Source organism: Schistocerca nitens, chromosome 4 (genome assembly GCF_023898315.1).
Source record: "Schistocerca nitens isolate TAMUIC-IGC-003100 chromosome 4, iqSchNite1.1, whole genome shotgun sequence".
NCBI lineage: Eukaryota > Metazoa > Arthropoda > Insecta > Orthoptera > Acrididae > Schistocerca > Schistocerca nitens.
In genome coordinates, this window is record NC_064617.1 from 190,856,052 (window position 1) to 190,872,703 (window position 16,652).

The 16,652-nt window shown below is 37.4% G+C and overlaps 1 protein-coding gene across 1 annotated transcript in view; it reads left to right on the plus strand.

Annotated features, from left to right (window-relative positions):
- LOC126251560 (iduronate 2-sulfatase) overlaps nt 1-16,652 on the plus strand; it is a 148,672-nt gene that overhangs the window by 26,564 nt on the left and 105,456 nt on the right. The window contains exon 3 of the mRNA XM_049952077.1: nt 810-1,103. Within this exon, the coding sequence (XP_049808034.1) occupies nt 810-1,103 (294 nt within the window). The remainder of the gene's footprint in view (nt 1-809; nt 1,104-16,652) is intronic.

The following is a 16,652-nucleotide window of genomic DNA, read 5'->3' on the forward strand; positions in this document are numbered from 1 at the left end:
GCATCCACAGGCCAATTAATTACTTAATTAAGTAATTAATAAATCAATAATATGCTAGGAATGGCAGTTAATTAAGAAACAAGCTGTGTAAACAACATCTGTTAATCCTACAAAGAAAGTCACATACATTTTCAAAGTAAGATATTTTCTATTAACTGCATTGTAGTAATTTATAACCATTTGAAGCACAAATATAGGATGTTAAATATGTGATAGTTGAATGTTATTCAAGACTACAGAAGTAGCTTCTGGCAACTAACACTCTCTGTTAATCTATACCTCAATTTGTTCCAAATACCTCAACATTTATCTTTAATTAGGTGGGTATACAATGTGATATATGAATGAATTACTTAATTAAGTAATTAATAAATCAATAATATGCTAGGAATGGCAGTTAATTAAGAAACAAGCTGTGTAAAATTTGCAAGAACTGATACCAATGGAATAGATCAACGCCGCTTGAACTTTGTGAATACAAATATCATTTCAGAATTGAACAAAAATCAAGTTTATGGTTTGAATTAATGCTGAGTCTTTGTCACTTCTGCACTGGACAAAAACTTGAGAGCAGAAAGCCACAAATGTATTTTTAATGTATGACTTTGCAGTATTTAAACAATTTCTTGTTGATACATATTGTTATGTGATGGTACCACGTATTTTTGTTGTCAGCTATCTGATGAAAGTTATTATTTTGCAAAAGCTTCTTCAAACACAGCAACAAACAGAAACCTTTATGTGAACCTGTAAACTACATTTATTTGAAGTTATTGTCTAATTGAAATATTGTTTTGTTTTCCTGAAAGGTATTTCATCTAACTACAGTGATGATCAGCCATATAGCTGGTCTGAAGAACCTTTCCACCCACCAACAGAACAGTATCGAGATAGCCCCGTTTGCCATGGTACTTCAGGGCAGCTGGGAAGGAATCTAATTTGCCCTGTCTCTGTTGAACTGCAGCCAGGAAAATCATTGCCAGATTTACAATCACTTGAAGCAGCAAAAAAATTTCTGCGTGAGAAAAGAGAGGAGCCATTTTTATTGGCTGTTGGTTTCCATAAACCTCACATTCCCTTAAAATTTCCACGAGAATATTTAGGTATGCTTACATGTAATTTTATTCATAACTCTTCTGCTTGAATTGCATGTTGGTTGCTAAGGAACAGTTATATAAATATTTGGTTTTGCTGTCTCTAACAGTAGTACTCAGACATCAAAGAGCATACGAACATGTATAAAATAAGAGGACTTTATTTAAATAATATAGTGTTGGGATGTACTGCTAAAAAAAAAAAAAAAAAAAAAAAGGAAGGAGAAAGGGGGGGGGGGGGCAGCCATTAGGGCTCAGAACATTGAATTGTTACATCTGAGGATTTCCCTCAAGAGTAAGAGATACAAAGTTTCCTGTACCTTTGTCATTGTGTATAAATGAGTAATCATATAGTTTGTTAATAGTAGGTTAAAGGGAAATGTTTCAAACAGCACACAGGTCCATATTTTTTCTGAATATGATACTGTATGTTATTTGTTCATGTTGTATTGTTATCTGTTTGAGCAATATGTGGCATTTGGATTTCACCAGCAGACTTCTTTACATCACAGCGAGTACATCATGGAGCTTCCAGCACTGTACAGATGCTGAAGGGGCACCTCAGAACAGGCAGCAAGAAGATTCACCAACGAAGAATATCCAACAATAGAATTATAAAAAAAATACTTGTAAAGTATCTACAACTCATTCAGTCTTAGTGACATATTCATACTGAAAGACCCCTTTGCAAAAGTTCATATAATTGTGCTGACTACAAGAAGACACAGATAGTAATGAACCCAATATTTTATTACTTCAAGAATATTGGTACAGAAAAACTTGCCACGAAGTGGCTGCTCTATTAGTCCAAGGCATGTTGGCTGAAAGTGAACATGTGACTGAGAGTGGGGCTGGCTGGGCCCGACTCTGTAAGACATTTGCTGGCCGGTAGAGTGAACCGTGGAGAGGCTGCTCACACATTCGAAAGTGGAGGCCTCTACTGGTGCTGCCATGTTGTGACTTCTGTGGCATGCCATACAGCTGCAGGCCCAGATTGCAAGTGGGGAATCTTTTTCAGAAATCAGCTGAAAGATATTTCAAATCCCAAAAAGTATAATAAGTTTGTCTGAGTGGCAGCAGGCACAGAAATATTCATTTTGTAAACAAAAACTGCCTTTTTTGGCTGCAGTGTATTTTATTTGTTCCAGAAGCATTTTACTTTTTACTTTAAGGCATCTTCAGTGCAATCTATAATGATCCAGTTTTGTTTTGATACGAGATATTTGTGGACTTAAAAAAAGATGTGAACTGTTTTATAATCTACAAATATTGCATATCAAAACAAAACTGTATCATTCTAGAGTCCACTGAAGATGCCTTAAAGTATAAGGCAAAAGGTGTCTGAAACAAATAAAATACATTGGAGCAAGGAAGATGGCATTTATTTACAAAATGAACAAAAAAGAATATTAGTGGTTGATATATAAAAATTAAAGTAACTCCAAAAATATTTTATGGCTTTGGCACCCAGTGAACCTCACATTTAGTGATCCTGTAGTTGGATGCAAATATGAATCATGTTGAAACTCAAGATACAAGGTGCAAATAACTATGAAGAATTTTGATACTGGAATTTAATATATAATAGAATGAAGAATTTGCTACATTTACTTCATCACAAACATACTCATGTGGCAACTCTGGAGTTAAGATACGAATCGTGTTGGAAGAATTTTGTGTTGAAGATTAAAATACAAGAAGAAATTAACTAAGAAGATGTTTGCTGAAAAATTTACAACATTTTGGTTGGCATGAACTCCCTCATATGGTGACCCTCGGGTGAAACATGATTCTACTAAGGAAGAAGAAGCAATCAGAAAATGAATAAAACACTACTTTCATCTGGTCTTCAGTCACATTGCAGGATTTCTTGAAGAATAATTTATTTGCAACTGATTCATCCAAGATTAAATAATCTTCACTATTTCCATGTGGAACATGGATATAAATTACTAAGAGGGGAATTCATCACCACCTATATGAGAGCTTTCATACAGTAGACAAAGTCAGGCAACTACACAAAATAAAATAAACTACAGACTTTATAATAACTTTCAGTGAAAAATACAAAGAAAGATTAAACTTTGAAAAACACCTGAAGTAATTTATAGATTAACTGACATTTAAATTGAAAAACTGTAAATATATGGTGTGAATTTTGTATATCCAATATTTACACCACATAAGAAGCAATAGTATATACAAGTAATACAAACATTTAATTATTAAAACAAGAATTTATTCAATGGTGCAAATTTGGACTGAAAACAATTTTGAAATAGTTATTATTATCTGCAAAAAAGAAATAATATTGTATTTTTTGTGACAACATAAACAAACACACTGCTGACAGACAATCCAATAACAAGACAAACATGCCATTAAACATTATCTGATGACTTATGACAACAAATATTAAATTTCAAGAAGATACACAACAAGAGTAATTTAAATGTTTTTCAGGAACATTTTAACCCAAATATCCATGTTGCAAGTAACTAGACATATTTTGAATGCTCTTCAACTTCATCAAGTACAAGCTCAGCCTATAACACAAATATTTTGAAAACAAGACAACAGAGCATGCAGTAGTCATGCTCTACTACGGTAACATTAGTTGGCAATTTATACTACACTGTGACCAACTTCTTCATGACATAGCAGTTAGCAAACACCATAACCCATATGTTCTGTTAAGTAATATCATGGTCAGGTTGATCAGCAGAAAAATGTATTTGACAACAAACTAAACCATAATACATACATCATATATGGCCAAAAGAAAAATGCAATTACAATTAGTAATGCATCCAGTCACCTGCAGTGTCAATAATTGCTTGGCATCTCCGTGGCATGCTTGAAACCAAGTTTTCCGTGTATGCACATGGGATAGGCTTCCATATGCTTCAAATTTGCATTGACAGCGGTTTCAGAGTGAAGACCTTTTCCCCCTGCAACTTCTTTTTCATATAAGACCATACATTTTCAATACCATTAGTGTCAGGTGACTATGAGGATGAATCTAGTACCTTCACACCTTTCCCTTTTTTCCAATCACTGCTAAAGGCTGACACAGTGCTTCAGATCATTGTCCTCTTGCAGGATTCAAATATCATTTTGTTGATAAACCAACATACAGAAGTTGGCATCAAACATCTTTGATAAATGTGATGTGTAAGCTGCACTCATATCTCTTCTTATGTATCTCAGTCAAGAATTCAAAATAAACTAATACTTTATGGGCACTGCATGAAGGACAAAAGTGTGAAAGAACTAAGATGATATCTCATACCATCTGTGCGTAATGCCAATCATGCTCTTACTTAGCTGCCTATTTGACTCTAAGCAGATGACACATGGCAAAGGAGAGAGGTTACATGAGACATCGGCAGCCAGCAGCAGATGCAGTTGATGTTTTGTAACATGCTTCTTAGTGGAATCCTCTTAGTTACAATCTGTTGTATTCTGTTCTTTTATAATACAGTATTTTGTGAAGTGATTTGTCAATTGTAATTTCTTTTGTCAGCTGATCATGTGAAGTGGTATTTAGTGACATACACATTATGTCAGACAAATGTGTTATTTAATAACTTGATTGTCATGTGAATTAAAAATAACTCATTCAAAATTTCTTTTTTGGGCTACATGAAGTAAATACAACCCTCAGACAAATTCTCATATAAAACATTATGGAGCCATGGTATCTCACAACAGATTGCTGTGACTCTGTGTTCTGTATGATTATTCTGCTATTCACAATTAAGCATCTGACAGAGGGTTCATCAAACTACCTTCAAGCTACTTCTCTACCATTCCCCTCCCAAACAACTTGAATACTTAAATCTTTCTGTGCAAGCTCTGACTTCTCTTATCTTACTGACATGATCATTACTCTTTTTGCAGATGGATATCACATTTGAATGAGGAAGTTGGTGATTGAAGTTTTAAGAGAAGATCATGCCACAATGAGAAGTGGCTTTGTTTAATGATAACCATCCCAATTCATGTATCCTATCTATAGCACATTCTCCCTCATTTCACTATAACAAAAAATGAGCTGCCTTTCTTTGAACTTTTTCAGTGCCCCCTATCAATTGTATCTGATGTGGAGCCCATACCACACAGCAGTACTCCAGAAGAGGACAGACTTGCATGGTGTAGGGAGTCTCTTTGGTTGACCTTCTAATGCTTTGGACGATTTACAGTGGTGATGTATGTGTGTAAACTACCACTTCTTCAATGATATGACTTTCTTGAGATTGTCAGTCGACTTTCCTTGCTGGTTAGCTTGCTGCTGCATCCTCCTTTTCTCTTCATCTCCGAAGTATGTTTGCTAGGAACAGGAATTTCTCAAGAATCTTTCTACTTATAAAAATAAGCAGACATACACAGTTTCTTTTGCTTCACTTAACAATGTATATTTAAACATAAAACTTTTACAAATCTCATTCTCCACATAAACAAACACTGTCAAGTAGGTCTCCTCACATATCCAAAGGTTAGAAACAAAGTTCATGTACACATAAGAAAAAGTTGGCTTAAAAAACTAAGTCCATTCTCATCCTTAATCTGAGTACATGTCTTATCCTCTCCAAGCCCAAGCCGAGCATTAATCAACAATATTTCAACTGTTCTTCTTTTTTTCACTACAATAGTCAAAGTTATAAAACAGCGTGGAATAACATAGAAGTTCCTTGAGTGTGCTGTATTCTTTCATTAAACTTATGTGGCACGACCAGCAAGCACTTTGTCGGTGCCGTTTTTACCACCAAGTCTGCAGTCTTCTTACTACACACTTCAGACCTGCACACACAGACAGGCAACACGCAGTAGATAGGCTCTCTCACACTTATATTTAAAATGTTGTGTGTTCGAGATAGTAGAAGGCTGAGTGGTTCTACAATTTATGTGGAAATTCTCAAAACACTACATGTCCCCCTCCTCAGATCAAACATGTGATATTTTATACATAACCATCATGTACATTAATCTCACCGATATTCACATTTTAACAGTATACATTGAGCGATTCTTTGACATCAAGACCTGAGTGTTCATTAGTGATTCAATAAGTCTGACTAGTATTTAGGAAATGTGAGACTTCATTTTTATTTTCAGTTGTAAACTACAGGTGTTTGTGACAATTGAGTAATCTATTTTCTATTTTCATATTTAATACTACCTTTCCTAAGAATGTATTACTTCTAATATTTTATGTAGTTTGGAGAAACTCTGGGCAACATGAAAATGTTTCTTTGGACACTCATAAACTTACATAGCACATAATAATGCTCATTGTGTATAGAGTTCAAACTTACCAGAATAATCCGTATAAAATGTGTGACTTCTATCATGATACTGTCCTTTTCCCCTAGGATCAATACCTATACCTTGCCTGTGGGTTGACCATACGAGTGCACTTCCTCTTTTCATTCTGGTAGGTACGCCCCTTTATACAACATTCCTGTTCATTAGGCTACAGATCATGTAGGTCCACCTGCCCTTTATATTCAGTAAATGCCGTGTACACCCCCCCCCCCCCCCCCCTTATTCTTTCTGAGTAGGCCTCATGGTTCATTACCCCCAGTATACATTTCTATGTATACTATAATTAAATATTTTCTTGCAAAAACAAAAAAATCTATTCTACACTTGCATTTACTTCTTAATACTTCATCTAATCCTCGGAGTCCTCCTCTACTTTTCAACTTCTATACACTTAATAGATTCCATGTCTATATACTATTCAGTAGGTAATATGTTTACATACACTATTCAAGTCCCACTATCCTACAACTTCTCAATTTATCAGAGTATTTGCTACACTGACTTTTCTTAAACAAACATCATGAGTACTTCAACCTTGTTTGTGTTCTCTTTCATTACTCATGCCGCCTCCTTATGTATACTCACTCAATGTGAAATTGTCACTGTTTCTTTTTAATTTTTTTAATTTTTTATATATATTTTTTCAGCATACATGTGATATGGAATCATCATAGTTCTCATGATAGTTTTTATATAAATAGGCAATGTAGAACCGTCTTAATAAAAAATGAAGTGTGCATATTTCCTGATGTACACATATCTTTCTCCCTACAACACATGGTGGTTCTCACCTCTTTCTAATCTATTACCTCATTGTTTGCATATCTGTCTCTCTTTGTGTGTATGTAGATGTGTGTTCATGTACTTTGATTCTTCAGCCTTCTTATTGAAGATAAGATGTAGGTTATTGGGAACCACAGAAATCAGGAAGGACTTCTGTGATAGAAGTAAATGAAAATGGAAAGAGAAAAAGCAGATAGGTCCTCAAATGAGAAGTAAGAAAGGAAATAAATAGAAATGGTTGCTAAGATCGAAGAAGAGGAAGAAGACAGCCCAAAAGACAGGAAATTCTTCCCACCCTCCTTTCCCAGGATCCCTCCTCACAGGTACTTGAGCGAGAAGCCGGAGGAGGTTTGGTGTTATCATCTCCTACAGAATGGACAGTCCCACCCTTACCCTTCAGTTCTCAAAGGAAATCTTAGCATCCCTCTGGAAACAGCAAGTGATGAAGAATCAGGCACACTTGTTTGTGAGGGTCGTCTGAAAGGTGTGGTGTGTGTTTCGTGTTAGTCATGATTTATGTGTTTTCATAAACCATGCTTTTATCCATAATACCCACCCCTTTCAAAACTAATACAAACCCTCCCATCTACATCGCATCTCATAAAAGGTATAAAATATTCTATACAAAGTAGAAAATCTATATACTATGTTATCACAGTTCTTTAATTAGTCATCCAATATTATATGTTCTGTTAACTTAATATTTCCTTCAGTTCACTAAGAAAAATATGCGTCAAGAAATATAAACTGGAACTCTGGCCCAATTATGGCAGTACATTTGTCAAAGAATAATGCAGGTGTCCTAAGGCCAGTTCGGCAAGGACAGAAACCTCACATAGAGCATAATGGCAAAAGCTGGCTTGACTATATTACATTCAGTATGAGAATAGTATTCCCATGACTTCAGAAATTATTTGACAAAGAAAGGGATCACAAGGCAGCCTTCACGAAAACCATTGTTGAGGTCATCATAATGTCACCTCATATCATCACGATATACAAACTCGATAATGTTGGTTTGACCCAGACCTCTACACACAGGTTTGCAAAGAAACTGGTGAAGAGATTACATACTAAGATTATTCCAGGGAAAAATATGACCTAACTCTACATGGAGACTGCTCTGGTCGAAACCGAGGTCCAAGTAAAAATATGACCCAATCATACGTGGAGACTGCGCCGGTCAAAACCGAGGGAGATAAGAGCTGCTCAGGTGCACCTTATATATCTTGTCCCAAGGTGGTGCCAAATGATGGAGATCAGAGACAACATGTGTGCAAATTTCCGCCTCATGCTGCAGTTGAGCAAAGTCGGGACAACTCCGAATTGGGGACAGGTAGGTGCGAATGCACAGTGCAAATTCCTACATCATGTGTGCTCTTGCAGGGTACATAAGAGTAGTACCAGAAGCACTTATGCAGACGCTTCTTTAGTTTCACAAGAGATTATATAGGGAGTTAGAGGTTGTTAGTAGTCTAACTGACTGGAACAAGGAAATCTCTACCAGGAGAATTTTGGGTGACGTAATCACAAATTCTCACTGGTATGGTTTTTTCCAGAACCTGTAAGTGGGGGATGATAGAATAAAAATGGTTCAAATGGCTCTGAGCACTATGGGACTTAACATCTGAGGTCATCAGTCCCATAGAACTTAGAACTACTTAAACCTAACTAACCTAAGGACAGCACACACATCCATGCCCGAGGCAGGATTCGAACCTACGACCGTAGCAGTCACACGGTTCCAGAATGAAGCGCCTAGAACCGCTTGGCCACTCCGGCCAGCAATGATAGAATAGTTTAAGAATTTGAGGTAATTCGGTGCAGGAAATTTATTACAGAAGAAACACCAAAAACAACTTGGGACCCAATGGTCATCACTCTGCCCGTTAACTCAGAATGGTAACAGCCCTGGGGGGTATGTACAACCTTACATCTTTTACATTTTACTTTCCCTTGTCTGATCCAGTTGTAGGATCCACTAAAAATAATGTCCTGGGATGGATTGCCATTTGTACTCAGTATGATCCTTCATATTTTTGGAAAAAATTTTGTGTTTCTTTCTTCAGGGCAGAGCTTTGAAGATGTTGTTTTACAAAAACTATGTCATCGACCTTGTACTGAGATTCAACAGCCTTTTCATTATGTTTTCTTACTCTTTGTTGTGCTTTTTCAGTTAAATTCTTAGAAACTATTTCGTGATTCAGTTTGTAATCGACAATAGGTTTTTCGGGCCAATTAAAACATTTAATCAGGGGTTCTCCTACAAAGGGTTTGCCTATTACTTCTAATGGTGTCAACCCGGTTGATAAATATGGTAATTTGCTTTGAATAAGTTCAAAATCTTTAATTTTCATTGCCCATAAAGTATGTTATTCATGGGGGTAGGTACAGCATAGTCTTTCAATTGCCTTCATTACTCTTTCACACAGATTCGAATATGTGTTATAGTTGGATATTAACACTTGACGAATACCTTCCCATGCTAGAAATTCTTCAAATTCATTACTCACAAATTGTGGGCTATTATCCATAAGAAACGGCTTAGAGCGTAAGTCCACGGCTGGCGCGCTGCCAAGCTGACGTAGCACCGCCTTATCGGCGGGGTCAAAGGTCAAGCGCTCAGAGAGCTGACGTAACATGCTGTTGCATACTCTATGCCGACAGGTTCTAGATGTACATTCCCCGGTTTTCAGCTACGCTACAGTTTTATTTATTTATGAAAATATACAGTACAATCTCCAACAAATTTAACATATTCACAAGTACCTTTACCTTTACACCAAACAAATACAGATTCATTAACAGAAATTTTACGTCTACCACGTGTTGATAGGAAGAAGGGTGAGGGAGACATATAAGTAGATTTGCCAAAGTCTTTATTAGCATTTTCGGTAACATGATATGTTTTGTAGGCGATGATGTCTCTGTCCACGAAAGATTCGAGTCCAGACACGCTTGACACACCTGTTCCTCCTCGTACAATGGCGACTGTTAACCATCCATTGCCATGTGTAAATGTATCGTTAATGTCGATACTGAAGTTCAATTTACATCCACAAAACACAGCTGGTCCATCTAGAAGGGCGTGTGCAGCGACAGATTTCATTGTGTTCTTCTTCTTGTCAGCAGCAGATGTTGTCATTTCAACGTCTTCTATAGTTTTGTATATTGTCTGTCTTGCACGTCGCCGTTGTCGTTGGTAGCGCATCTTGGCAGCGTTCAATGCAGTTGCCTGTGTGACAGCAGCAGCGCGAATGAGCCACTGCGCGGCGATCGCTCGCTTTTATACACGTGGCAGAGCGCGGTTCAATTTACATCCACAAAACACAGCTGGTCCATCTAGAAGGGCGTGTGCAGCGACAGATTTCATTGTGTTCTTCTTCTTGTCAGCAGCAGATGTTGTCATTTCAACGTCTTCTATAGTTTTGTATATTGTCTGTCTTGCATGTCGCCGTTGTCGTCGGTAGCGCATCTTGGCAGCGTTCAATGCAGTTGCCTGTGCGACAGCAGCAGCGCGAATGAGCCGCTGCGCGGCGATCGCTCGCTTTTATACACGCGGCAGAGTGCGTGACCTTGATAGGGACTTAGACGATTTCACAGTGCCAGCCACGCGTTACCCCGTACGGGCGCACTAGCCATACTAGGTGCGCCTGCTGACAAGAAGAAGAACACAATGAAATCTGTCGCTGCACACGCCCTTCTAGATGGACCAGCTGTGTTTTGTGGATGTAAATTGAACTTCAGTATCGACATTAACGATACATTTACACATGGCAATGGATGGTTAACAGTCGCCATTGTACGAGGAGGAACAGGTGTGTCAAGCGTGTCTGGACTCGAATCTTTCGTGGACCGAGACATCATCGCCTACAAAACATATCATGTTACCGAAAATGCTAATAAAGACTTTGGCAAATCTACTTATATGTCTCCCTCACCCTTTTTCCTATCAACACGTGGTAGACGTAAAATTTCTGTTAATGAATCTGTATTTGTTTGGTGTAAAGGTAAAGGTACCTGTGAATATGTTAAATTTGTTGGAGATTGAAAGTATTGTTGTAAACAGTGTGTAACTGTCAGTATATTGGCTCTTTTGATTGTGTCTAGTTTAACATATTTTGACCAACATTCTACGATGACCAAAATGTATGACATTCCTCCTTTTCCTTTTGGAACTGGTCCAAAAAAAATCTGCTGCTGTGAGATCGTGCAACGACTTAGGAATAATCGGATACATTGTGTACTTCATATGAGTATTATTCTCTTTCACTTTCTGGCAGATTTCACAAGTTCTTGTCAGAGATGCTACTTTATGACCTAGCATCTTAAAATAATAAAACTTATTCATATGGGCTATACACTTTTTTATTCCGAAGTGTCCATATCCTGTATGAACATACCTCACAAGTGCGCCTTGCATTACCTTTGGAATGCATAAGCGCCAATGTTGCAATGTTACACAGTCTCTACAAAACAAATTATGACCTATAATTTTCCATTTTTCTACTTAATTAGGAGGTAAGGAATTTCAGATACACATAGAAATCATTTCTGTAAAATAGGGATCATGATAGATATTTTCTGTTATTCTTTGAGCCATGTCTAGAACCCTGATGTTCGGATATTCAGCTGACATAAAATTAATTGCAAAAATAACGCTGAGTCCTTCCATACATTTTAATTCTTCCATTCCTACTGGTAGCCTAGGCAAAGCGTCCAGTACAATATTTTTGGAACCTTTTATATATTGTATTCAAATATCATATTTCTCTTGGAACAGCATCCATCGCGTTAACCTACTGTGCGACAATCGACTACTCATTAGAAAGGATAGAGCTTGATGATCAGTATAAACATTGATTACTGATCCCCATATTAGCATTTGAAATTTCTGAATACTCCATTCGATTGCCAATAGTTCTTTATCAGTAGCTGTATAATTTAGTTCATTCTTATTTAGACTACGGCTGGCAGAAGCTATGGTTCAGTGCTCTACATTATTTAGATCCCACTCTCCTTGGAACAGTTCTGCAGCAATACTATAATCAGATGCATCTGTTGACAATTTAAATGCTTCACCCATAACTGAATGATGTAATATAGGTGATTCAACAAGCGCTCTTTTGACATTGTCAAACACATCATTTGCCTCTTGGTCCCAAATCCCATGGTAAACCCTTCCTTAATAAACGTAAAATTTTGTATCTTTCATTTCTTGATCTCTTCTTTACCATCGATAGTATCTGGCCATTCCTGTAAATCCATTCAACTGCCTTACATATCTAGGGTGTGGGTATTCTTTAATGGCTTTGATGCGTTCAGGGCCTGGTCTAATTCCCTGCACTCCCACAATATTACCTAAAAATTTAAGCTCTTGGTGTGAGAAGTACTTTAGATAGCTTTATCGTAATACCTTTTTCTTTAAATTTCTTTAGGGTCTCACTTAAGGTTAGATAATGTTCCTTCCAGAAAGCTGATATTATCAGGATATCATCTACATATATTATTAAATCCTTCAATAACACTCTCCCTAGTGCCTTATCCAGTGCACGTATAAATACAGATACAGAAATCTTAAGTCCAAAAGGCAATACATTGAAATGATGTGATTTACCATCAAACAGAAATGCTGTGTACTTTTTTGATTCTGGATGTAACCTAATTTGCCAATATCCCACGGTCAGGTCCATCGTGGTAAAAAACCTTGCTTTCTCAAACTTGGATAATGATTCATCAATGTTAATCGGTCTGTCTCTTTTTGTCTCTATATGCTTATTCAGTCTCTATATGCTTATTCAGTCTAGCACTGATCGTACCCCTCCTGTAGCTTTTTTTCACCACTACCAAAGGGTTATTCTATGCTAGAATTATTCTATGCAAGAACTATGTTCTGTTGTATTTTTGTCAATCATTTTGTTGATTTCCTCCTTAACTGCTTCTTTCAAATTCACAGGTATTGGATCGGCTTACAGAAAAAAGGAGTATTATCTTTGATTTTAAACTTACACATGTAGTTGCTGATATTGCCTGGACGATCGGAAAACACTACTTGATATTCCATTAGAATTTTATATAAATCTTGTCTTTGTTGATTGGTCAGTATTATGGACTCATTTACTTATTCTTGTATGTCAGCTCAAAGTGATACATGATCTACATTATCAATCTCTGCTGACAGTTGTGCTGTATCAGTTAATTGTAAGCATTGACACTCAGTTGTTTGTTTTGCAGTGTGGTTATCTGTCACAAGTGGTATCCAACAACTACTGTTCCTGTTACTAAAACAAAGAAGATTTTCCTCATAGTTTAAGATGACTTTAAATTCTAATAACCAATCTAAACCAAATAAGACATCTCTATTAATATTTTCTACTATTAAAAGTGTTTGCCGAAATAAGATATTTCCAGTGCTGCAGTTCACTTGGGTTTCATGTTTCACCACTTTACTTTTCATTCCTGTTATTCCAACTATGTACACTCCGGTCACTGGTAATAACGGTAAGTGATGTTTAGTCTGTAATGAACTAAAGAATGTGTTGGAGATGAGTGATACCTCACTCCCTCAATCTATAAATATATTAACCTTGGAATTTTCCATGGTCCCTGCTACTATAGGCTGTTGATTACTGGTAGTCAAGCTTGGTTCTTCCAGTAGCAACCATTCCTTTGTAGGTATTTTGTGGGTAAAATTATGGACTAAGGCCTTCTAGCGTACTTCCATGACCTGGGCCCCAGCTCTGGATGCAGATCGCACTATGTTTTCCTCATTATTGGTAATCACAGGTTGGTTACCAAATCAAGATAATACTTTATCACTTCATATTCTGTTATTACTTGGTATAAATTCCTGTGAAGTTACAGGACCTAAATTCAAAGATGGGCGCTTTTTCTGATAACTGTCATTACAATTTTTCCTGTTGCACTGGTATACTCTAGATAGGTTAGCCTTATGTTTTTTAAAATTATTACCACTGTTCCTTTTGTAGCTCAGATTTTCACTTTGGTGCAAGTTTTCACTGCAGTCCTTATTTAAGGCATCAGATGTGTCTACATAGGACAACAGCTCTTCTACCGCCTTCCATCCACAACGTAAGATATCTTTCCTCGCATATATGGGTAATCGTGTAATTAAAATCTGCACTAATCCTTCTTTCTCCATTGGCTTATCTAGGTACTTTGCACACATTAGATGCCAATCAAAATACTTCCTCATTGTACTCCAAGTATTATTGTAATATTTTGGGTCTCACAAATCTGATATTAACTTCTCCTGGGCACTTGAAGACCAATACTTCTCCTTAAATTTCTTTTGAGAAACTTCCCAAGAGGAAAAGTTTTCAATATTTACTGTGCGCCACTTGGAGGCTTCTCCTAGAAGGTAACACACAGCAAATTCAATCTTTTTAGAGTCTTCCCAGTTTTTCGGCAAAGCTTGGTTAAACTTTCTCAAGAAATGTGTCAGGTGCACATCTCCATCGGGCTTGAATTTAGGGAATTATCTTGATAACCCTGAATTCACTCCCCATTGTAAATCAGTGACTACTTCACTACTTAACACAAAATTAGGTGAAGTTTTCAGTTTTTCAATTTTATACTTGATAAGTTTGAATTCTTTCCACGAGTCATCTATAACCTTTTGGGTATCTGAAAGTTCAGAAGAAACAATTATTCGCTCGGTAACTTTTCTTCCTGTAAATTCTTTGACTTGTTCTTCCAAACTACTTACATTTACGATATCAGCTTTTGCTATTTTCTCTTTAAAGCTTCTTTCTACATTATCCACTTGTGTACTTACACCTGTAATTTGTGATTGAATGACAGGCATTAACTCGCTCTGCTTATCTACACTTTCAGTCCCTGCTTTACAGCATTAAATTTAACATTACACACCTTTTCGAAAGATCCTAATTTTTCATTGATTTCTGATTCTACATTATTGCATCTGTCCTCAATCTCAAATTCTAACTTTTTTGATAACTCATGGAAATTATCATTCTGTTTACCACTAAGGTCATTGAACATTTTACACTACTGGCCATTAAAATTGCTACACCAAGAAGAAATGCAGATGATAAACGGGTATTCATTGGACACCACAGTTCATCAAGAGTGGTGACTGGTGTATTGTGACGAGCCAGTTGCTCGGCCACCATTGACCAGACGTTTTCAATTGGTGAGAGATCTGGAGAATGTGCTGGCCAGGGCAGCAGTCGAACATTTTCTGTATCCAGAAAGGCCCGTACAGGACCTGCAACATGTGGTCATTCATTATCCTGCTGTAATGTAGGGTTTCTCAGGGATCAAATGAAGGGTAGAGCCACGGGTCGTAACACATCTGAAATGCAACGTCCATGGTTCAAAGTGCCGTCAATGCGAACAAGAGGTGACCAAGACGTGTAACCAATGGCACCCCGTACCATCACGCTGGGTGATACGCCAGTATGGCGATGACAAATACACGCTTCCAATGTGCGTTCACCGCGATGTCGCCAAAAGACGGATGCAACCATCATGATGCTGTAAACAGAACCTGGATTCATCCGAAAAAATGACGTTTTGCCATACGTGCACCCAGGCTCATCATTGAGTACACCATCGCAGGCGCTCCTGTCTGTGATGCAGTGTCAAGGGTAACCGCAGCCATGGTCTCCGAGCTGATAGTCCATGCTGCTGCAAACATCGTCGAACTGTTCCTGCAGATGGTTGTTGTCTTGCAAACGACCCCATCTGTTGACTCAGGGATCGAGACGTGTCTGCACGATCCATTACAGCCATGCAGATAAGATGCCTGTCATCTTGACTGCTAGTGATACGAGGCCATTGGGATCCAGCAGGGCATTCTGTATTACCCTCCTGAACCCACCGATTCCATATTCTGTTAACAGTCATTGGATCTCGACCAACACGAGCAGCAATGTCGCGATACGATAAACCGCAGTCGTGATAGGCTACAATCCGACCTTTATCAAAGTCAGAAACGTGATGGTACACATTTCTCCTCCTCACACGAGGCATCACAACAACATTTCACCAGGCAATGCCGGTCAACTACTGTTTGTGTATGAGAAATCGGTTGGAAACATTCCTCATGTCAGCACGTTGTAGGTGTCTCCACCAGCACCAACCTTGTGTGAATGCTCTGAAAAGCTAATCATTTGCATGTCACAGCATCTTCTTCCTGTTGGTTAGATTTTATGTCTGTAGCACCTCATTTTTGTGGTGTAGCAATTTTAATGGCCAGTAGTTTATTTACACGAATGTGCAGGGAACTAGTCAATTCATTCTTTAAATCTATCTTAAAATTTTCGACTTTAGTATTTAAAGCGTCAAATTCAATCTTCAAATCTCCCACCTTCACATAGATTACTAAATTCTTTACTTTGTGAATCTACCTTGACACTTAACAAACCTGAAGTTTCATTCTGAACGTCCAATTTAATATTT